General features: G+C 41.1%; 1 protein-coding gene across 9 annotated transcripts in view; it reads right to left on the bottom strand.

Annotated features, from left to right (window-relative positions):
- The window catches only part of LOC120042522 (RNA-binding protein 39-like), a 34,850-nt gene that overhangs the window by 8,505 nt on the left and 1,720 nt on the right, over positions 1 to 24,625 (bottom strand). For 6 of the 9 annotated variants that reach the window (XR_005476119.1, XR_005476120.1, XM_038987359.1 and 3 more), the window contains 8 exons: positions 22,851 to 22,900; positions 22,541 to 22,726; positions 22,034 to 22,099; positions 21,879 to 21,932; positions 19,519 to 19,636; positions 19,140 to 19,298; positions 16,054 to 16,191; positions 10,950 to 11,015 (listed from right to left, as the gene is read on the bottom strand). Coding sequence is in view for 7 of the 9 variants with exons in the window: in XM_038987359.1 (XP_038843287.1) it covers positions 10,950 to 11,015; positions 16,054 to 16,191; positions 19,140 to 19,298; positions 19,519 to 19,636; positions 21,879 to 21,932; positions 22,034 to 22,099; positions 22,541 to 22,726; positions 22,851 to 22,900 (837 nt within the window). In the remaining 2 variants the exon portion in view is untranslated. The remainder of the gene's footprint in view (positions 1 to 10,949; positions 11,016 to 16,053; positions 16,192 to 19,139; positions 19,299 to 19,518; positions 19,637 to 21,878; positions 21,933 to 22,033; positions 22,100 to 22,540; positions 22,727 to 22,850; positions 22,901 to 24,625) is intronic. The other 3 variants (XM_038987360.1, XM_038987362.1, XM_038987365.1) reach the window with 3 other exon arrangements.

Genomic DNA, 24,625 nt, shown 5'->3' with positions numbered 1-24,625 from the left:
GAATTCCTTATATAAACTGTAACTCAGTAAAATCTTTGAAAATCTTGCATTTACATTTTTGTTCAGTACAATATGACCCCACTATGGAAAGCGTTTGAACACGATGACCCCACTATGGAAAACACATTAACACGATGGCATTCTCCATTTTGCTTCTGATTTGTCTGAAGGTAACCCATTCAAACAAATGGAAGTATGGGAGGTAGTTTATGACAACTTGTTTTTTGTTTTTTTAAAGTGAGCATTCTTATATATCCTAAAAAAAGGACAGACACTTCAAAACCTGATTCCTTTGATTTATATTTTTACTGTCTTTTTTGCCAAGTATTGCATTTATCATGGATCCTAGTTAGCTGCTGCCAAAGCAGCAGCTACTCTTCCTGGGGTCCAGCAAAATTAAGGCAGTTTATACAATTTTTAAAACATTACATTCACAGATTACACAGCACACAGTGTGTCCTCAGGACCCTATTCAACCACTACCACATATCTACAGTACTAAGTCCACTTGTGTGTGTGTGTGTGTGCCAATGTTTGTGTTGCTTCACAGTCCCCACTGGTCCATAAGGTTTTTTTTTTTTTTATCGAATTGTACTGCTTGCGTCAGTTACTTGATGTGGAATAGAGTTCCATGTAGTCATGGCTCTATGTAGTACTGTGTGCCTCCCATAGCCTGTTCTGGACTTGGAGACTGAAGCATGTCTTGTGGGGTACGCATGGGTGTCCGTGCTGCCCTGTTCTGAGCCAATTGCAATTTTCCTAAGTCCTTTTTTTGTGGCACCAGACCACAAGACTGAACAGCAGTCAAGGTGCAACAAAACTAGGGCCTGTAGGACCTGCCTTGTTGATAGTGTTAAGGCAGGGCATCGCTTTATTAGATAGACTTCTCCCCATCTTAGCTACTACTGCATCAATATGTTTCGACCATGACAGTTTACAATCTAGTGTTACGCCAAGCAGTTTAGTCATCGCAACTTGCTCAATTTCCACATTATTTATTAAGAGACTTAGTTAAGGTTTAGGTTTTAGTGAGTGTTTTGTTCCAAATACAAAGCTTTTAGTTTGAAATATTTAGGGCTAACTTATTCCTTGCCACCCACTCTGAAACTAACTGCAGCTCTTTGTTGAGTGTTGCACTCATTTCAGTCAGTATAGTAGCTGACGTGTATAGCGTTGTCATCCGTATACATAGACACTCTGGCTTTACTCAAAGTCAGTGGCATGTCGTTAGTATTTTTTTTTTTAAAGGGGCCTAAACAGCTACCCTGGGGAATTCCTGATTCTAATTGGATTATATTTGAGAGGCTTCCATTAAAGAACACCCTTTGTGTTCTGCTAGACAAGTACCTCTTTATCCACATTATAGCAGGGGGTGTAAAGCCATAACATACGTTTTTCAAGCAGCAGACTATGATCAATAATGTCAAAAGCTGCACTGAAGTATAACAAAACAGCTCCCACAATCATTTTATCATAAATTTCTCTCAGCCAATCAAGTCATTTGTGTAAGTGCTGTGCTTGTTGAGTGTCCTTCCCTATAAGCATGCTGAAATTCTGTTGTCAATTTGTTTACTGTAAAATAGCATTGTATCTGGTCAAACACCAATTTTTCCAGAAGTTTACTAAGGGTTGGTAACAGGCTGATTGGTCGGCTATTTGAGCCAGTAAAGGGGGCTTTACTATTCTTGGGTAGAGGAATGACTTTAGCTTCCCTCTAGGCCTGAGAGCACACGTTCTCTAGTAGGCTTAGATTGAAGATGTGGCAAATAGGAGTTGCAATATCGTCTGCTGTTATCCTCAGTAATTTTCCATCCAGATTGTCAAACCCCGGTGGCTTGTGAATGTATGAATGTCATTCAATGCATTTCTATGGGCTATACAGTAGTAAAGGCCAAATTATAATTTTAATATACCTAAGGGGGTCCTAAAATCCAAAATCAAACAGCTAAATGATCCATGGTATGACCATGTTAAAACTCCATACGTTAGCTTAATTTATTGGTCAATTGCGGCCATATTTTAGGTACTAGTTGTAAAAATATTGCGTTGGTAGAACTTTGGTTCATAGATGCCACATTATGCTTTGTACAGATCGGTCATTCGGTACCAGAGGAGTAGCGTTGTGTTTTTAACAAAAAACAAGATGGCGGGAAATCCATTATGGAGGACCTTATGGGTCAGAGGCAAATGTTTATTTTGAAGGACACATATATCGAATTTCATGATTAGGTCAAATGGGTTGAGGGGCGTGACCTTTCAAAGTTTGCATGTGAAATAGATTGTTATAACGCCATCATGTGGCCTAATGGCATGGCACAAGACGGTGTGGACCTTGGCCCACCATCATGCCAGGTTTGACCATCCTAGGCCTCATGACACGGGAATTATAATTTTTTCACCAAATTGCCAGAAGAAAAATAATGAAATAAATAATAATAATAGCTGCAAGTAGCAATGCCAGGGTTCAGGATGTGGGCCCACAGTGCCACCATCAGGACAAATTTGACACATCACGCTACTTCTGTACTTCTTATAACACTTGCCAAATATCACAACTAAAACACATCATGCAATATTCCTATTTTGGACTATTTTATGCTGACTACTTTAAACGTCTTCAACCACAACTGCTAGGCACCAAATTTGGAATATAGCTTGTATGGATGCAAATCTTCAAACGCAATATTTTCCACAACTATATGGCTGCAATAAGCCAATGAGCTTGCATGAACGGTTATGTCTAACAGCACCCCCATGCAGCCAAACAACCATACTTTATCAGTCAAACAGAGCAAGAGAAACGTGTGGCCGATGTGTATTGATGTGTATACAGGCCTCATTTGTAAAAAAGACACCCTGTCAATAAGGTTAAATGCCCAGTGCAGTCCATAAAGTTAATTTCCTTTGTTTTATATTTCCACAGTGAGGTTGGAATAATACTATAAAAAATTATAATAATGCCCTTTTAGTGTAATAGCTGTTAGAAAATAGTGCCTGAAATTGTAGCCTGTTTTGGTGGGATGGAGTAGTAAATTAGTTAACCTGTTTGGGCTAGGGGGCCGCATTTTCACGTTTGGATGAAAAGCGTACCCATAGTAAACTGCCTGCTACTCAGTTCCAGTTGCTAATATATGCATATTATTAGTAGATTTGGATAGAAAACACTCTGAAGTTTCTAAAACTGTTTGAATGATGTCTGTGAGTATAACAGAACTCAAATCTGTTCCATCAGAACTCAAATCCAACCAGGAAGTGGGAAATCTGAGGTTTGTAGTTTTTCAACTCTTGGCCTATCGAATACACAGTGTGTATGGGGTCATATTGCACTTGTTAAGGCTTACACTAGATGTCAACAGTCTTTAGAACCTTGTTTGATGCTTCTACTGTGAAGTGGGGGCGAATGAGAGGGGATTGAGTAAGGTCTCTCCTAGAAAACCACGAGCTGACCATGCGCGTTCACGTGAGAGTTAGCTTGAGTTCCATTGCATTTCTGAAGACAAAGGAATTCTCCTGTTGGAACATTATTGAAGATTTATGTTAAAAACATCCTAAAGATTGATTCTATACTTCGTTTGACATGTTTCTACGGACTGTAACGGAACCTTTTGACTTTGTCTGCTCCTAGTGATCGCGCGTCATGAATTTGGAATACTGGGCTAAACGCGCTAACAAAAAGGATGAACTTTATCGAACAAATCAAACATTTATTGTGGAACTGGGATTCCTGGGAGTGCATTCTGATGAAGATCATCAAAGGTAAGTGAATATTTATAATGCTATTTCTGACTTCTGTTGACACCAACATGGCGGATATCTGTTTGGGTTGTATTGGTCTCTGAGCGCCGTACTCAGATTATTGCATGGTTTGCTTTTTCCGTAAAGTTTTTTTTAAATCTGACACAGCGGTTGCATTAAGGAGAAGTATATCTTTAATTCTGTGAATAACACTTGTATCTTTTATAAATGTTTATTATGAGTATTTCTGTATGTGATGTGGATCTGTGCAAATTCACGGGATGTTTTGGAGGCAAAGCCAAATGTAAACTGAGGTTTTTGGATATAAATATGAACTTGATCGAACAAAACATGCATGTATTGTGTAACATGTTGTCCCGGGAGTGTCATCTGATGAGGAATATCAAAGGTTAGTGATTCATTTTATCTCTATTTCTGCTTTTTGTGACTCCTCCTCTTTGGTTGGAAAATCGCTGTATGCTTTCTGTGACTAGTTGCTGACCTAACATAATGATATGTTCTGCTTTCACCGAAAAGCCTTTTTGAAATCGGACACTGTGGTTGGATTAACGAGAATTTTATTTTTAAAATGGTGTCTAATACTTGTATGTTTGAGAAATTTGAATGATGAGATTTCTGTTGATTGAATTTGGCACCCTGCAATTTCATTGGCTGTTGGCGAGGGGTTCCGCGACAGGTTACCAGATCACCGACCATTTCGAATCTTACCGTACCTTCTCCACTATGCAATCTGGTTTCTGAGCTGGTCATGGGTGCACCTCAGCCACGCTCAAGGTCCTAAACGATATCATATCCGCCATCGATAAGAGACAATACTGTGCAGCTGTATTCATCGACCTGGCCAAGGCTTTCGACTCTGTCAATCATAGCATTCTTATTGGCAGACTCTACAGCCTTGGTTTCTCAAATGACTGCCTCGCCTGGTTCATCAACTACTTCTGAGACAGAGTTCAGTTCATACATCAATTATGTCGCTCTTGCTGCGGGTGATCCTCTGATTCTTCTCTATGCAGACGACACCATTCTGTATACTTCTGGCCCTTCTTTGGACACTGTGCTAACAAACCTCCAAACGAGCTCCAATGCCATACGGCACTCCTTCCAAAGCCTCCAACTGCTTTTAAATGCAAGAAAAAAAAAGGTGCATGCTCTTCAACCAATTGCTGCCCGCACCCTCCCGCCCAACTAGCATCACTACTCTAGACGGCTCTGACTTAGAATATGTGGACAACTACAAATACCTAGGTGTCTGGTTAGACTGTAAACTCTCCATCCAGACTCACATTTAGCCTCTCCAATCCAAAATTAAATCTAGAATCGGCTTCCTATTTCACATCAAAGCATCCTTCACTCATGCTGCCAAACACACCCTCGTAAAACTGACTATCCTACCGATCCTTGACTTCGGCAATGTCATTTACAAAATAGCCTCCAACACTCTACTCAGCAAATTGCATGTAGACTATCACAGTGCCATTCATTTGGTCACCAAAGCCCCATATACTACCCACCACTGCGACCTGTATGCTCTCGTTGGCGAGGCCCTCACTACATATTTGTCGCCAAACCCACTGGCTCCAGGTCATCTATAAGTCTATGCTAGGTAAAGCCCCACCTTATCTCAGCTCACTGGTCACCATAGCAATGTTAAGTTCATGTTTTAAGTATCCCTATACTTCTGTTATTACGGGGCTATCACTGAGTCAAGAGTGCGCCTGAAGTCTTGTCGTTGATGGACCTGGCCTTGAGTGTAATGGCTACTTGCAGTGTGTTCATATAGTATAGTAAACTTTGTTAAACTGGAACCTTGTCGTTGTGTCATTTCGAGTTAACATTGGTAGCAGAGGATGGTTTCTAACTACAATGTGCCACCTCGCTTCGACGAGAAGAGGTCGTACGAAAGTTGGAAAAATGAACTGGGAATCTGGACACGCGTTACTAATCTGGATGCGAAAAAGCAAGCACTTGCGGTGGTATTATCGCTCGAGGGAAGAGCGAGAGATACAGCACTGGAAATATCCGTTGAGGATTTGAACAAGGATGACGGTATGGGAACTTTGATCACAGCACTGGATTCTGTATTTCTTAAAGAGAAAGACCGTGCCTACGAGGCATATTCAAACTTTGACAGTGTTAGGAGAGATATTTCGGTTGCAATGACGGACTACATCATTGATTTCGAACAGAGGCACAATAGGATGCGCAAGTACGACATGGTTCTCCCAGATGCAGTGTTAGCGTTCAAGTTACAAGATACTGCCTGTCTAGATGGTAGGGAGAAACAGTTGGCTTTGACTGCTTGTACTGTGCTGACTTTTGCATCTATGAAGTCGGCACTAAAAAGAATATTTGGTGATAAGACGTCTGTCGCGCCAATAACAGATGGAATGCAAGTGAGTGACGCAGCATATTACACTGAGCAGCACAGAAAAGGCGCCAACAAGTCACGTTCTCAAGACAACCAGAAGAGGGCGCCATTTCCCGGCACAAATCCACTGGACAAATATGGAAGGAGATCGAAATGTGCAATTTGTCAAAGCACTTACCATTGGGTTAAAGAATGTCCTCATAAAAATGAACAAGTTAAACTAACAGAGGAAAATGTAAACACAGAGATAGAGCAGTGTAACATTACACTGTTTTCAAATGAATCTGCTTCTGATACTGAGATTTTTATAGTTGAATCCTTAGGATCTGCTGTGATTGATACTGCATGTACACGGACAGTGTGTGGTGCAAAATGGCTTGATAGCTATGTCAGTGAACTAAATATGATTGACACACCAAGCAACAGAGCTTTCACTTTGAGATGGGAGAATTGTCCATTCTACCAAGAGAGTTAAGATACCAGCAAAAATTGGTCAGACTAAGTGTCACATTGAAACAGAGGTGGTCCCTACAGATATCCCCTTACTATTAAGCAAAGCTTCCCTCAAGAAGGCAGGGGCTGTACTAGACATAAAAAATGACAAGGCAGTGATCTTTAAACAACCAGTGACTCTTGAACTTACTACCTCAGGCCACTATTGTGTAAACATTTTAGACAAAGACATCACAGAGTCCATGCAAAAATTTGATTCTGACTGACACAGAGAACATGAGCACTAAAGAAAAACACAAAGTATTGTTAAAGCTTTACAAACAGTTTGGACATGATACAGTTGACAGACTTCAGAGGTTACTCAGCAGTTCAGGGAATAATGATGATAAGTACGAAACTGGAAACAAAGTGTACTACAAACGAGTTGACTGTCAAGAGTGGAAAGGACCGGGAGTAGTCATTGGTCAAGATGGTGTGGTGATATTTGTGAGGCACGGAGGCATGATTGTCAGGGTGCATCACTCAAGATTGCAGAAAGTAAATGATCAACAAGATAGAGGGGCTGTTGCTGAGAATCAGTCTCCTAATGAAAATGACAAAAAGGACACAGTAACAGACACAAACCTACCAGATGTCGCATCCAATGATATGGACACCGAAACTGACACAGGAAATGGAGCAGAGACCTTCAACCATGCCACAGGTAATACTGTTGAGCGTTCAAATGAGGAAAACATTCAACAACAGCCACATGTGTTAAGAGAACATGGTTGTTCCAATCTGAAAACTGGACAAACTGTTAAATACATGGACAGAGAAAGTGGTATTCCACATACAGCAACCGTCATTGGACGAGCAGGAAAAGCAAAACACAAGAACTGGTACAACTTGCAGTACTCTGAACCAGCTACACTTTCTGGTACAACAGGGTCAGCTGACCTGTCACTTGTAGATAATATCAGAATTGAACCAATGGAAAATCGAGAAAAACAGAATGACATTCAAAATGATGATGTACTTGAAACAAAGGACGTGTCATTTGACTCAGCTAAGCTAGATGAGCTCAGTAATTGGAGGAAAAATGGAGTGTTTGAGGAAGTCAAGTGCGTCTCAACAAGGTGGGTGTGTACCCTTAAAGAATCCTTAACTGGAATAGTGCCCAAAGCACGTCTAGTGGCTAGAGGTTGAGGAGCTGGCTGCTAAAGAACTCCCAAAAGACTCACCGACATGTGCCTCAGAGTCACTCAGATTGCTGATGTCAGTGATCTGCCAGAAAAAATGGAAACTTAATTCCATAGACATCAAATCTAGATTTTTGCAGGGAACAGAGCTGTCAAGGGACATTCACATTCGACCTCTGCCCGAAGCTAAAAGCGAAGGAACACTGTGGAAACTAAAAAAGTGTGTGTATGGACTGGCAGATGGATCACTCTACTGGTACAACAAAGTCAAGGCAACAATGCTGAATACAGGTGGAAAAATGTCACAAGTGGATCCTGCAGTCTTCTATTGGCTTGATCAAGACTGCAATGTGACTGGAGTACTTGCCTGTCATGTTGATGAATTTATCTGGGGTGGCTCACAGACCTTTGCTTCAACTGTGATTCCACACCTCAAAGCTGTTTTCTAGGTTGGCCGTGAAGAGCATGATAATTTTTGTTATGTTGGCATAGAGTTTATTACAGTTGATGGAACAATACTGATGCAACGGGAGAGCTATATCAAGGATCTTCAACCCATCCACATGGATTCTTCAAGACCCGTACAAAGGAATTCCCCTCTATGTGGAATTGAAGCTGATCAATTGAGGTCGAAGATAGGTCAAATTCTATGGGTTGCTAGACAGAGTAGACCTGATGTAATGTTTGATGTTTGCAACTTGGCATCTAACACAAAACACGCCACTGTACAAACCATTCATGAGGCAAACAAAGTTGTTCGTAAACTGAAATCACAACAAGTGACTTTAAAGTTTCAGCATGTTGGAAAAGATGACTCTTTGAAACTAGTTGTCTTCAGTGATGCTTTGCTAGGGAACCTTACAGATGGAGGCACACAAGGTGGACATCTAATCGTGTTAATGGGTGAAGGAGGAAGATTCTCACCTATCTGTTGGCAGTCAAAAAGGATCAGAAGGGTTGTCCGAAGCACACTTGCTGGAGAAACACTGGAATTGACAATGCGATCTTTCTTGCAACTCTGTTCTCAGAGCTTACCACTGGTGAGACAAAACGGCACATTCTACCTGTAGTTTGTGTCACTGACAACTACTCATTAGTTGATGCTGTGAAGTCAACCAAGTCTGTCACAGAGAAAAGACTTCGTCTTGAGATTAGCAGCATCAAGGAACTTATTCAAGCACAGAAAATCCAGCGGATTCTGTGGTCGAACACAAAGGAACAGCTTGCTGACTGTCTGACTAAAAAAGGAGCATCCAGTCTTGTGCTCCTACAGGCTCTCAGTAATGGAAAGTGGCAGCTTGAGTAATACAAATAAAAAAACTGTCACACAACCCATTTGTAATGGGGATCTTGAATAATACTTGGACCTTTAATTATGTTTTTGATGTTTTATTTGTCTTTAAAGAAAAGGGAGAGATTGTTAAGTTCATGTTTTAAGTATCCCTATACTTCTGTTATTACGGGGCTATCACTGAGTCAAGAGTGCGACTGCGCATGAAGTCTTGTCGTTGATGGACCTGGCCTTGAGTGGAATGGCTACTTGTAGTGTGTTCATATAGTATAGTAAACTTTGTTAAACTGGAACCTTGTCGTTGTGTCATTTCGAGTTAACAAGCAACACCCACCGGTAGCACGCGCTCCAGCAGGTATATATCTCACTGGTCACCCCCAAAGCCAACGCTTCCTTTGGCCGCCTTTCCTTCCAGTTCTCTGCTGCCAATGACTGGAACGAATTGCAAAAAATCACTGAAAATGGAGACTTATTAAATCTCCCTCTAACTTTAAGCATCAGCTGTCAGAGCAGCTTACAGATCACTGTACCTGTACACAGCCAATCTGTAAATAGCACACCCAACTACCTCATCCCCATATTGTTACTTACTCTCTTTCACCCCAGTATTTCTACTTGCACAACTGCAAATCGATCACTCCAGTGTTAATGCTAAATTCTAATTATTTCACCTCCATGGCCTATTTATTGCCTTACTCTTTTACTTTTGCACACACTGTACACAGATTTTACTATTTTGTTATTGACTGTTTAAGTGCAACTGTGTTGTTTTTGTCACACTGCTTTGCTTTATCTTGGCCAGGTCGCAGTTGTAAATGAGAACTTGTTCTCAACTGGCCTACCTGGTTAAATAAAGGTGAAATAATAAAATGTGAAATTTGCATTTCAGTGAAATGCAAGTAGTCTGGATAGCCAGATGTTGCCTGTAATCCATGGCTTCTGGTTTGGGTCTGTACGTACAGGCACTGTGAGGACGACGTCATCGATGCACTTATTGATGAAGCCAGTGACTGATGTAGCTTAGCATCTGCTACATCTGACCACGTTTTTTTATTGACTCAGTCACTGGTTCTTCCTGCTTTAGTTTTTGCTTGTAAGCACAAATCAGGAGGATTTAATTAAGGTCAGATTTGCCAAATGGAGGGCAATGGAGAGATTTGTACGCGTCTCTGTGTGTGGAGTAAAGGTGGTCTAGAGCTTCTTTCCCCCCCCCTCTGGTTGCACATTTAACATCCTGGTAGAAATTTGGTAAAACAGATTGAAGTTGGCCCCCTCGTTGACGGATGCTGGGAACATACGCTCTCTCTGTCCGGTTCTTCTCTCTTCACTGGATGGACGTAACGTTAGTGTTTAACCCCTCCGTGTCCAAGGACAACGTTTTTTATATTATTTTTGAGGCACCCCAAGGTTATTGTGTGTAAAACTTTAGGGTTTTAACTATACCATCTGCCGGCTTTTAGGTATACAGTGAATTCGGAAAGTATTCAGACGCCTTGAGTTTTTCCACATTGTGTTAGATTATTCTAAAATTGGTTAAATATTCCCCCCCCCCTCAATTTTATATTTTACACTCAATTGCCTTCAGAATCGTTGCCCAATGTTTGGGCTTATTAAAGCACGTTTCACTCCACCAGCAACAAACAGCAGTTTGAGCTCTATCAGCAGCTCTCACGCTACATGACTGGTATTTCATATCAATGAATATGCAAAAATACATTGCTTCGCAACGGGATTTTTATTTTTTGGGGACAAAAGGAAACTTGATTAATCTGCTTTACATATTATATTTTATCGTCCAAAAGTCGGATATTACCGACTAACGGAAACCCTGGTGTGCATGTAAACGAGGGGATTTAAGTTTATAGAGGAAAAGATTGACTGGATTTAGTGTGATACTTACAGTGATGAAGCCATATCCTTTAGATCTTCCAGTCTCACTGTCCATCATGAGCTGAATACTCTCAATCTGGTGGAAAGAAATGGATAACAGATTAAAATCTGCACAGCACTGATATACTGTAGCCCTACAATCTGTGTCCCACCCTCTTTTCATAGGCTTAGGCTTTTGGTTGCATTCAAGACAAGGTTGTTTTTATTGATCTCAGTTTTTTGGTGTATGAGTGGACTGTCATTTTGATATTAAAAATATGCTGCTAATGTCTACATAATGACATTAAATGGTTTTATAAAAGGCCATATTTTTTTACACCTAGTTAAATAAAGATTAAAAAATAAATAATATGCATAGCCTAATAAACACTTATGCTCAGCTCTAGGCCTGCTCAGAACGGGTATTTTTGCAAACAGTGAGTACACTGCTCCAAAAAATAAAGGGAACACTTAAACAACACAATGTAACTCCAAGTCAATCACACTTCTGTGAAATCAAACTGTCCACTTAGGAAGCAACACTGATTGACAATACATTTCACATGCTGTTGTGCAAATGGAATAGACAAAAGGTGGAAATTATAGGCAATTAGCAAGACACCCCCAATAAAGGAATGGTTCTGCAGGTGGTGACCACAGACCACTTCTCAGTTCCTAAGCTTCCTGGCTGATGTTTTGGTCACTTTTGAATGCTGGCGGTGCTTTCACTCTAGTGGTAGCATGAGACGGAGTCTACAACTCACACAAGTGGCTCAGGTAGTGCAGTTCATCCAGGATGGCACATCAATGCGAGCTGTGGAAAAAATGTTTGCTGTGTCTGTCAGCGTAGTGTCCAGAGCATGGAGGCGCTACCAGGAGACAGGCCAGTACATCAGGAGATGTGGAGGAGGCCGTAGGAGGGCAAGGAGGTGCACTGCCAGAGCCCTGCAAAATGATCTCCAGCAGGCCACAAATGTGCATGTGTCTGCTCAAACGGTCAGAAACAGACTCCATGAGGGTGGTATGAGGGCCCGACGTCCACAGGTGGGGGTTGTGCTTACAGCCCAACACCGTGCAGGACGTTTGGCATTTGCCAGAGAACACCAAGATTGGCAAATTCGCCACTGGCGCCCTGTGCTCTTCACAGATGAAAGCAGGTTCACACTGAGCACATGTGACAGACGTGACAGAGTCTGGAGACGCCGTGGAGAACGTTCTGCTGCCTGCAACATCCTCCAGGATGACCGGTTTGGCGGTGGGTCAGTCATGGTGTGGGGTGGCATTTCTTTGTGGGGCCGCACAGCCCTCCATGTGCTCGCCAGAGGTAGCCTGACTGCCATTAGGTACCGAGATGAGATCCTCAGACCCCTTGTGAGACCATATGCTGACACATGCACATTTGTGGCCTGCTGGAGGTCATTTTGCAGGGCTCTGGCAGTGCACCTCCTTGCACAAAGGCGGAGGTAGCGGTCCTGCTGCTGGGTTGTTGCCCTCCTACGGCCTCCTCCACGTCTCCTGATGTACTGGCCTGTCTCCTGGTAGCGCCTCCATGCTCTGGACACTACGCTGACAGACACAGCAAACATTTTTTCCACAGCTCGCATTGATGTGCCATCCTGGATGAACTGCACTACCTGAGCCACTTGTGTGAGTTGTAGACTCCGTCTCATGCTACCACTAGAGTGAAAGCACCGCCAGCATTCAAAAGTGACCAAAACATCAGCCAGGAAGCTTAGGAACTGAGAAGTGGTCTGTGGTCACCACCTGCAGAACCATTCCTTTATTGGCGGTGTCTTGCTAATTGCCTATAATTTCCACCTTTTGTCTATTCCATTTGCACAACAGCATGTGAAATGTATTGTCAATCAGTGTTGCTTCCTAAGGGGACAGTTTGATTTCACAGAAGTGTGATTGACTTGGAGTTACATTGTGTTGTTTAAGTGTTCCCTTTATTTTTTTGAGCAGTGTATTAACTTACAACAATGACTTGGCCTACTGTTAACAAATCTACACACCGGCCAACCTTGAAGTAATTTTATCAGTACCACTTTAGCCCCGGCACTGGACCACGCGCGACAGCCCACACGGCTCAAATCATAGGCAAATGCTTTTTTTTTTTGCCTATTAATGTCATGTTGGCCAGTAGGAATGGTAGGCTCTCGACTTATGGGTCCTTGGTAATTGGCTGCTCTTCAGTAGCTAACTAGAAATATGTATAAATGTACAAATCAGGGCTCTCCATAGGATTTTCTGACAAGGTGGTGCTGATGTAGGCCTAAGGTTGGGTTAGAGGGGAGGTCAGGAAGGGGTCCATCAACTTTCCCCTCAGGAGGTTGGTGCATTTAACTTAAAAAAACAACAACCTGTAACTGCCATTTCCACTTTATAGGTTACATTTAAGGTTAATCATCCCACTTAACAGGTGTTATGTAGATAGTCTAGCAAAATTGTACACTGGCTTCTTAACTGAATAATTCAATTACCAGATACAATGTAGTAGTCCAGCCTCTACAGGATTGGTGACCCCCCCCCCCCCCCGCGGGACAGTTGAGCTAACGTGCACTAATGTGATTAGCATGAGGTTGTAAGTAACAAGAACATTTGCCAGGACATAGACATATCTGATTTCAGCAGAAAGCTTAAAATTCTTGTTATTACAGTGAAAAAATACCATGCTATTGTTTGAGGAGAGTGCACAGTTATGAACTTGAAGATGTATTATTAAACCAATTAGGCACATTTGGGCAGACTTGATACAACAGTTTGAACAGAACACAATGATTCATTGGATCAGTCTAAGAATTTGCACATACACTGCTGCCATCTACTGGCAAAATCTAAATCGCGCTTAAACTGGAACACATTGCGATCTTTGTCTTGCATTTCAAAGATTAAAGAAAATAAATTACGCATGTTTTTTTCTTTGTATTATCTTTTACTAGATCTAACGTGTTATATACTCCTACATTAATTTCACATTTCCACAAACTTTAAAGTGTTTCCTTTCAAATGGTATCAAGAATATGCATATTCTTGCTTCAGGTCCTGAGCTACAGGCAGTTAGATTTGGGTGTTATTTTAGGATATTTGTTTTTGAAAGGGTCCGATCCTTAAGAGGTTTTAACTTACTGTAGGCTATTTGGAATATGAAACTGAACTAGGCCTATATGAGCTTGTTTCAGAGAGCCACCCCTGACCTAATCCAAGTTGGGTCTGATTACTAGGCTACCATTCATTCAACATGTTTTGTTGTCATTGGTGATCTGACTATTATCATATAATTTGAAGCCTACTGTTGACATACAGCTATACCAAGAGGAGAGATCAAGAACTGATTCATTAACAGACTTAAAGATTAGTAGGCCTAAAATAACTTTCTGTGAAGGACGCTATTAGCGGAACAGCTCCCGCGGCCACATCTGTTTCCATCCACACTCTGAACAACCTCAATACAGCACATTTCCTTGCTCGTCAATGCGCTTGCACCCACTACCGTTGGCAATCAAAGCATGTGCGGGCAAGAAAGTGTTCTCGCTTAGTTGACTAAACGCTGTCGCTAACTACCTTGTCCGTAACGACGCCTTAGCTAAGGAGCTAACTACAAAAGTGGTCGTGTGCTTGACCAACACTTAACTTCTTGTGGACAGGGGGCAGCATTTTCACTTTCGGATAAATAGCATGCCAAAATTCAACTGCCTGCTACTCATCCCCAGAATATAAGATATGCATATTATTAGTAGATTTGGATAGAAAACACTCTGAAGTTTCTAAAACTGTTTGAATTATGCCTGTGAGAATAACAGAACTTATGTAGCAGGCAAAACTCGGAGGACAAACCATTCAGATTTTTTTTTTTTTTGATGTCACTGTCTTTTCAATGATTTTTCTTAGAGACACCAGATTTCTAATGGACTTGCTTGCAGTTCCTACCGCTTCCACTGGATGTCACAAGTCCTTGGAAATCGGTTGAGGTTATTCCTTTGTGTAATGAAGAAGTAGGGCTATCGTAAATGAGGGTCACATGAAGTACATTTTTTGAGAGAGGCACGTTACGAAAAAAGTTGCGTCAGTTTGTTTTCTTTTTGTATTGAACACAGATCATCCCGTCTTCAAATTGATCGATTATTAACGTTTAAAAATACCTAACGTTGTATTACAAAAGTAGTTTGAAATGTTTTGGTAAAGTTTACGTGTAACTTTTGATATATTTTGTAGTGAAGTGGCGAAAGTTGGAAGCTGTGTTTTTCTGGATGAAACGGTCCAAATAAATTTACATTTTGGATATATATCGACGGAATTAATCGAACGAAAGGACCATTTGTGATGTTTATGGGACATATTGGAGTGTCAACAAAAGAATTTCGTCGAAGGTAAGGGATGATTCATATTTTATTTCTGCGTTTTGTGTCGTGCTTGCAGTGTTGAAATATGCTACTCTGTTTACTGTTGTGCTATCATCAGATAATAGCATCTTATGCTTTCGCCGAAAAGCCTTTGAAATCTGACATGTTGGCTGGATTCACAACGAGTGTAGCTTTAATTTGGTATCTTACACGTGTGATTTAATGAAAGTTCGATTTTTATATCATGTTATTTGAATATGGCGCGCTGTATTTTCCCTGGCTATTGGCCGGTGGGACGATTGCATCCCACCTGCCCCAGAGAGGTTAAACAGTTTGTTCTACATTTTTCCTCACTGTGGTATCAATGGACAAAGTGGAGAGCTGCCATCCAGCTTGAGGGGGGACAATAATACTATGACTACGGTCAGGAGCAGAGAGCTACAGATTTTTTTCTACGCATCCAAGTCCTCTGATTGGCTCAGCGCCATCTTCAGACGGTTGAGTCAAAAACCACAATGTGCCAACAAAGCCTATTTTTGCTTATTTTAGGGTCGTTTTTCATATCAGCGTGCTTTGACCTGAAATTGCATGCATGGTACGCAAAATGCATGCAGGTTGGCATGTCTGAATCTACTCATCACACTATGATTTTTACCTTATGTTATTCTGCAAATGTGATAGACGCATGGAATGCTTTATTATAAAAGGTGATTTATTTGTGTGTGGAGAAACAGCTTCCCCAAACTTGAAAGAAATGTGCCACCTATGGGTACATTGTACAACAGCTCTCACCCGTCCAAAAGGCTCAAAAATTCCTCTCAGCATCTCCTCTGTGATGTTAAAGTGTAAGGATCCGACGTAGAGCCTCATCGGGCCAGCGTTGCCCTTCTGCAGGTTGTTGGCCATGGCAGCAGCCCTGTTTTTTTCAGCCTAGAAAGAACACACACAAAGTGACCGTAGGGAAATGGTGCAAAACGCCTCACGCTGTTAAAATAAAGGCTGTCGAATAATTTAAATAATTAAGTCAAGCACATGGTTTTCTGTAGTTAACTTTGAATAATTTACATTTTTCCAATTTGACCCTAATCAAAAAGGTTAATTTAAAACATTCCATTGGGTTGTATAACCTATTCTAAGACATCTAAGCCAGGTCTGATATAAAAGTTAATGTAAAATATCATAGTTAGATCTAGCCTAGGCTACTTCGTATCCATGTTCAATATACATTAACCACAAGATGCTAATGTATTAGAATTTGGATCATTAAAATATTTTGACCTGAGAACTACAACAAAAAACTAACTAAATGGAATAGAAGTTCTGTTTTGATTAAAATCATTGTTGGAAATTAGTGTTGAATCTAGAGGCATTCAGCCAAGGCATTCTAAACATTCGGATCGCTAGCTAATGTTAGCATAACTGACTAGCTACTTCTGTGCAATTCAAGTTTTTGCTGTTATCTAAAGAAATGCCAGGGAAAGTGTTAATGGTTGAACTTTCTGTACGTTTTCCTTCAAATTTGTGGCTGAGGTGCATGCATAGTGGATGGTTTCAGCACCACAAGTAGGGTGTCCACCCACTCTGCCCAGAGTTGGTGAAAACTCACTTTAGTGATGAAATTTCACTTATGTTAGAAAATACATTTTAGAGACAAATATGATTATTCATGTTCTGAAACGTTCCGAGGGGCCTTTCTCAAACATATTAACATTATATCCAAAAAGTCATATTTAGCAAAATAATTATATGTAAAAGGCGGTGAAAATAAAAGGCTTGTGTCCATTGACATTTCACAGAGGTACGCTTGTTATTGTGAGAAATCTTCGAGGAATAACCAGCATTTCTAATTAATATCTAAAGTGTATACTAAAATATATAAACATTACATCATGTCTCAAAATTGATATTACCTCTATATTAGGGATGTGAGCACTTAAACGAAATTGTGATCCTGACGATAAGAGAAATCGCAAACGGAAATTTTTTGGGGGGTGGGTTTTCCCCCATAAAATTAAAATCAGTGCAGCTGGCTTGCCTGCTCTTTCTCATCGCTAATGATACATGTGTGTGTTCAGTCGGTTGCGTGTAGAATATCCTAGCCTATTCATTAACGATAGGCCCTGCTTTGCTGAAGTTGCAAGACAAGAAATTGCTAAATACAGTATTCCATTGCAAGATAGAGCTTTGATTTCCAATAGGATGAGTGAACTGTTCTGACTCCGGCAGTCTGGTGGCCGACCTGCCTATACTGTGCCCCTCTCTCTCCGTCCCTCGCTATGAAAGATGCAAGTGTTTGTGTTCTCGCAAGTATGGCAACTAAATCATTCTCCTTCGTTCCAAAAATACTGAATCTTACGAGTCGATTCAGGGCGAGCCCGCAAATTAGGCAGGGGTGGCATTTTTAGCTAAAATGACTGACCAACACCACATAAAACCTAACTTCTCCCCCAAAAGAATGACAATTTCTCTCACCCAGCGGCATATGTGCCTGTGGAAATCAGCAGACTCTTACAAGATTACAAGAAGAAATCTAGGGCCTCCCCAGTGGCGCAGTGGTCTAAGAGACTGCTTTGCTGAGCTAGCGATACCACTAGAGATGCTCTAGCGACTCCTGGGCCGGGCGCAATGCACGCTGACACAGTCGCCAGATGTAGTGTTTCCTCCGACACATTGGTGCGGCTGGCTTCCGGGTTAAGCGGGCATTGTGTCAAAAATCAGGCTTGGCTGGGTTGTTTCTCGGATGACGCACAGCTCTCGACCTTCGCCTCTCCCGAGTCAGTACGGGAGTTGCAGCGATGGGACAAGACTAACTACCAATTGGATACCACAAAAGTGGGGAGAAAAGGGGGTAAAAAAACAATTTTTCCTCATTTTTTATAAATGACATACTGCAATTCACATAGTTGCAAACACTTAATTCTTTCACAAATGTACCTGATGTTGTTCCATTTCTTCTCTTAACATGTATCACAAAATGTGTTTGATTTTATATTTAACCATTAATTTATTTTGAGATATTTGGGCTTTTTTACCTAATTTCTGTTTTAATAAAATACATCATTTGAAGAACAAACAACTGTGACAATTCATATCTTGCAGTAAAATGCTTTAAGAGACAAGTTTAATGTTTAAAAAAAGGTAATGTTCTTACTTAAATTGTCCTGATCATATAGGCGATATCCACCCAAAATAGAACACACTGAATTCATAAATTTTATCATTTAAATTGTAAACAATAGCGCAACAATTTTTTTCAATCTGGAAGGTAAATTCAAAGTATTCAATTTCACGGTGTATTTCGGATGGAATCGATGCATTAGAATGTACCAGAGTACAAAATAGAGCTTTTGGCAAAAAAATCTTAGCCGACCCAGAGGACGCTGGCTGGCTACTCCACGTGCTTCTGGAAAACACTGCGAACTTAATTCTTGCACAGAATCCAGCCTTGTAGAGAATTTTTTCACCACATTTTGTCTCTGGCCTCCATTGATCACCCTAATTCTGACCATCCTACAAGGATAAGAACTCCAATAACTTCTGAACAGATTATGATAGAGACATGCTGTTTTGACCATTGGTTTTCATAAAGGAGTATCTACACAATTAACATTATTTTACCCATTGGTCAAAAGATGCGTTTTTGAATGGACACCCTACCACAAGAAAGACTGACAGCTCTACTGCAGCTGCCGAGAGCATGTTGCGCTCAAAAGGGGGCGTTCGGGGAAAAAAAGACATTTGGGGAAAAAATTGGCGCGATTAAATAAACATTTTAAAGCATGAACATTTCAAAAGTTAACTACATTTCATGAATTCACTTTGACAGCTCTAGTTAAAATAAATAGAAAATGTAAAATCCATGTGAGATGATTACTGACCATTACCTGCGAGGCCTGAACAATGATTGGCACCCCCAGAAGTCGCTGACCAGACAATCCTATAGCCAGCGGCACAGAGTTGGCCTCCACAAACTCAATGTAAGCTATCCCCTTCGACCTCCTCGAATTTCTGTCAGAGATCATGCGCACATCTCTCACCTTGAAAATGAAAAAAAATAATCTGTTTTCGAATGGATGGTTTAGGCATAAGAGGAAAAGACATTGCTAAATCCATTGGTATTGGTGGCGGTGATAAGTCAAAAATAAGAATTTGCACCCTTCTCAAAATAAAATGAAATATTGCACACGTCACACCTGGCGCAAACACCAAAAAAAATTCCGCAGGAATGACAATGACATCACAAGCAGAGATACTCACTTTTCCCACTGCAGAGAAAAACTCTTCCAGGTCTCGTGGACGGATTCTGGCTGCCAGCTGCATGCAAAACACAGTGCGAGCATCCCTTTCCTCTGGAGTCAGGTTGTCAATTGGCTGCCTGTAGAAACAAAGCATTGAATTACTCTGAGGTAAACCTATTTTTTGTCTTTCACAGTGGCCTCAATCTTTGAGAAAAGCACTTGAATTTTACTATATTTTGCCATCAAAATGGTAATCTCGGCAATCCAGAACAAAAATCATGTGCCAGCTACTCTGCAAGTTTTGGGCAAGTCTACTATGGGCCAAATGTCCCCTCCCCTTTTGAATCGCAGTCTGGTGACAGGTATTAACTTCTTATGGCTGCAGGGGCAGTATTGAGTAGCTTGGATGAAAGGTGCCCATATTAAAACAGCCTGCTCCTTAGTCCCAGTTGCTAATATATGCATATTATTATTCATATTGGATAGAAAACTCTGAAGTTTCTAAGACTGTTTGAATTATGTCTGTGAGTATAACAGAACTCATATGGCTGGCAAAAACCTGAGAAGTTCCACTTCCTGTTTGAATTGTTTCTGAGGTGTCAGATTTTCAACCAAGCTCTCAATTGAAATTACAGCGAGATATAGATGAATTTTCACTTCCTACGGCTTCCACTAGATGTCAACAGTCAATAGAACTTTGTCTGATGACTCTAATGTGAAGGGGGGGCGAAGGAGACAGGAATGAGTAATCACTTCCACGAGCTGATCACACATTCACCATGCGCCTTCACATGAGTATGACGTCCGTGCTTTCAAGTCAATCTAATTCTCGGGTTGGAACTTTATTCAAGATGTATGTTAACAACATTCTAAAGATTGATTCAGTACATCGTTCGACATGTTTCTACTGATTTATGGAACTTTTGGACATTTTGTCACGTTATAGTGGAGGCGCTTTGTGACTTTGGAATTGTTTACCAAAGGCGCTAACCAAAGTAGCTAATTGGACATAGATAACGGACATTATCGAACAAATCAAGCATTTATTGTGGACCTGGGATTCCTAGGACTGCATTCTGATGAAGTTCATCAAAGGTAAGGAAACAATTATCATGTATTTTCTGGTTTCTGTTGACCCCAACATGGCGGCTAATTTGGCTATTGTTCTGAGCACCGTCTCAGATTATTGCATGGTTCGCTTTTTCCGCAAAGTTTTTTTTAAATCTGACACAGCGGTTGCATTAAGGAGAGGTATATCTATAATTCCATGTGTATAACTTGTAACACCATCTACATGTATGATGAGTATTTCTGTTGAAACGATGTGGCTATGCAAAATCACTTGATGTTTTTGGAACTAGTGAATGTAACGCGCCAATGTAAACTCAGATTTTTTGTTATAAATATGAACTTTATTAAACAAAACATGCATGTATTGTGTAACATGAAGTCCTATGAGTGTCATCTGATGAAGATAATCAAAGGTTAGTGATTAATTTTATCTCTATTTCTGCTTTTTCTGACTGCTATCTTTCGCTGGAAAAATGGCTGTGCTTATTGTGGTTTGGTGGTGACCTAACATAATCGTTTGTAGTGCTTTCGCTGAAAAGCATATTTGAAATCGGATACTTTGGTGGGATTAACAACAAGATTACCTTTAAAATTATATAAAACACATGTATGTTTGAGGAATTTTAATTATGAGATTTCTGTTTGAATTTGGCGCCCTGCACTTTCACTGGCTGTTGTCATATCGATCCCGGTAGCAGGATGCAGCCATAAGAAGTTAAGATACCATATGTTACATAACTCTTTAGGCAAAGTATTATCAAAATGGTAAGCAGACTTTGTCGAGCAAGGGTAAACAAGCTTTAAAAGTGGAATGTCAACCTGATTGAGCCATGATGCGTCTTCTCTAAAGTTGGTAGGTAAGAGTGGTAGGGCCACAGATCGCACACTACCATGATACACATCCTACACCTAGAGGGAAATGGCTGCTGAGGACAGGAAAAGAAGCTGTGGGATCCACAGGCAAGGGAGATTAACAAGCTAATCAGCTGAACAAGTAATCTCCCGACCCGCGGGGCTTTTGATTTTGTGTCTTTTGTTTGACACCCTTTTGGAGTTTGATTGTTATTTTTGTCACCAACTGAACATAAATGACACGCTTGGGCTGGCTGACCACGGAGTCACATCAGAGCTGTCCCCCTGGATCCCTGGTATGCAAACCCGCTGTCCCCAGGCACACACCCCCAACACTGTCCACACAATCATACTTTCATGTTAATGCACACTGTCAGGTTACAGAGGAAATAGGCAAGCCTAAGCCCCCTAGACAAAGCGAGTATAGTGCAACAGTAAGGTTGTTTAAACACTTACCTCACAGGACTCTTCTCTTTCTTGAAAGGGCTTCGGCTTCTGGAACGCCTTCGGCTGAAAGAAAGGGCTCCATTAGAATCTATATGAGTTGATTCATTGCAGCGTCACAGCACAAAACTACCCACACAAACGGCAGAAAATTGTGTAATAGAAACCTTAGCTTGATGACAGGTGGAGGGCCAATCTTCCCTCTGGAACCACCGTTAAATTTCGGCCCAGAGCTGCGATTGAAAACAAGGTTTATCTCAGTACCTAAGGCCACTACTACTGATCTCATAATGGGGATAAGGCACTCCAGGAATTAAATTGTGCCAGTCAAGACAGTGCAGGCAGGAGTGGGAGGGTTGTTATTTGTTTATTTGGATTCTCATTAGCTTTCGCGGAAACTACTCTTCCCGGGGTCAAAAATAAACAGTGGTTTTGGGGTCCATGTGATGGCACTTGCCTTTCTAAACACTTAGCCTAATCAATCTCTTCACTTGAACAAAACCCTTTAACCTGCAAGCCTAAACGTTCCCCATCTTGTCTCAAATACTGATAAAAAGCAATGCCTTAATTGTCCATTTCAACTGGAGCCGAATGCGAGACGCTCACATTTTCCTATACAGACTGGAGTGATGCAGACTCAAGGGAGATGCTGACACCAGATGAGGCATACATACAAGGTAGTCTTGTGGTCCCTGTAGCGGCCGCTGCGCTCCCTGCTCCGAGTGCGGCTCCGGCGCCTCTCCTTGCTGCGGCTCCGCTTTCGCTCGCGGCTGCGGCTCCTCTTGTGGTCATGGCTCTTCTTGCGATCACGGCTCTTGCTTCTCTTCCGGTCTTTGCTTCGGCTCCTGCTCTTCTTTTTCCTGCGGAAAGATAATTACTCAATGTAAGGCAGTTAAGGAAAAATCAATAAACAAGAATAAATACATCAAATAAATACATTTGGGTGAGTGTTGATTGTTACCAAAGCATGTCTGTTTCACTTACTTCTTGCTGCGTTCCTCATGGCCATTGGGACTACTGGGCTTGATCTCATCCTAAGCAGGGCCAATAGAACAGCATAAGGACGAAGAGGCAACATTTCAAGTTGTCAGGATCAAGGTGTGTGGGAACAAGAGAAAATATAGGTTAAAAAAAGTATTCATACAAAAGTTAACATAGGGACAGATCTACAGGTAGGTTATTTTAATGAGTGTCTACCCCCATCATAAATGTCGATTACTCATTTTGCATAAAATCAATGAGTAATATGAGTACTAATACATAACCTAAATCTCAGGTGCATTTGTCTTCAGCAGCCCCATCAGGATCATCACCAAAGCTATTCTTTGCCTAACATGCTGACCACACCGCTCAGGTCGCGTACACGAGCGTTGCAAAATAAATGTACACATACATGTTATTCAATCATTGTGGCCAGGCGCTAAAATAGAAACAGGTTCTATTTGTGATGCTCAACGCGCTGCAAGTCCAGCCTCTGCCATCTCATTGGTTTTTAAAAGCATATACCCACGTCCCAGCTCCCCATTGGTGTTTAGGAGCATATACCCACATGGGTGATTGAAAGATGAACTAACGTCCACACTCCAGTCGGTTGTAATAATGCACCGTAAAGTTGGTTGCAAACGCCATATTAAGCCGAAAGAAGTAAAAAAAGAAGCCTGAAGAAGGAGGAGAGATTACGAGAAAGGAATTTGGTTTACCATTTTATCTGTGGATTAAATGTCTGAGTAGAGGACCTTGTGCATTTCAGGTAAAACAACCCAATGTTTATATCCCAGGACAAATTAGCTAGCATCAGCAAGCTAGCTAAATTGCCATAGATGTTAAATGCTTTCGACCTGTCCCAAAATTAATATAATTGGTTCAGTTTGTTTTGATATTTCAACCTGCGTGTCCTGATCGTGTCTGGTGTGGAGGTACAAAATCAACATGCATGTGTCCGGTTTGGTCAGCATGTAAGATCAATGTGCCCATGCTAGCAGCGAGACAGATCGATTTCCAGTGGGGGGGGGGGGGGGGGGGGGGGGGTGCCATTCTAGTGATCTCCACCCAGTTTCATTTCGTGGACTGTAAGAGCTCGCCCTGAAGCAAACAGGGATTCACACAGCTTAGCAATATTGACTAACAAGGAAAGTCATGATTAAATATAAGATGAGATATACGAAATTTCTTAGTTGGTGCTGTAGCCAGCAGCATAGAAGAGTTCCATGTTTCCTACAGTTTGTACTTAGTTCTATCAAATTTAGCCTTTACATAAAACAGTGGCAAATATAATGGACTTATGGGGAAATAAACATTTGTGAATGAGCATGCAAAAATAATTACATTGTGGTCAACCATGGAGAAAACCTGTTTAACACAAAATAGCGTTATGTAAAATAACTTGGTGAAAGCAGCATAATGACAAAATCCATACATTCTCTCTCACTAGAATGAAAAATAAGAGTGAACATTGTGAACAGACCTGCTTCCTCTACATAACCACACACCTCATTTACTGAAGGTAAAGGACATACAATCATGTATTTCAATAATGTGTCAGCTTACCAAACCTTTATCATTACAGAGGCAGACAAAGTCAACCATGTGGAACAACCACAACATGCATACAAATAATTGAATACCGTCTCCATGGTATGTCTTTTAAATTAAAGGAACTGTCTTCTCAACCAGACCCGGTCAGCTTTTGTGTTTTTCCTCATCGACCGGGCTAACATTCTACAATCTGTCACAAAGCAGCGTAATGGCTATATGTGAGG

Source organism: Salvelinus namaycush, unplaced genomic scaffold (genome assembly GCF_016432855.1).
Source record: "Salvelinus namaycush isolate Seneca unplaced genomic scaffold, SaNama_1.0 Scaffold703, whole genome shotgun sequence".
Lineage (NCBI taxonomy): Eukaryota > Metazoa > Chordata > Actinopteri > Salmoniformes > Salmonidae > Salvelinus > Salvelinus namaycush.
The sequence above is the reverse complement of the archived record's forward strand: the minus strand, read 5'-3'. Positions and strand labels throughout refer to the sequence as shown.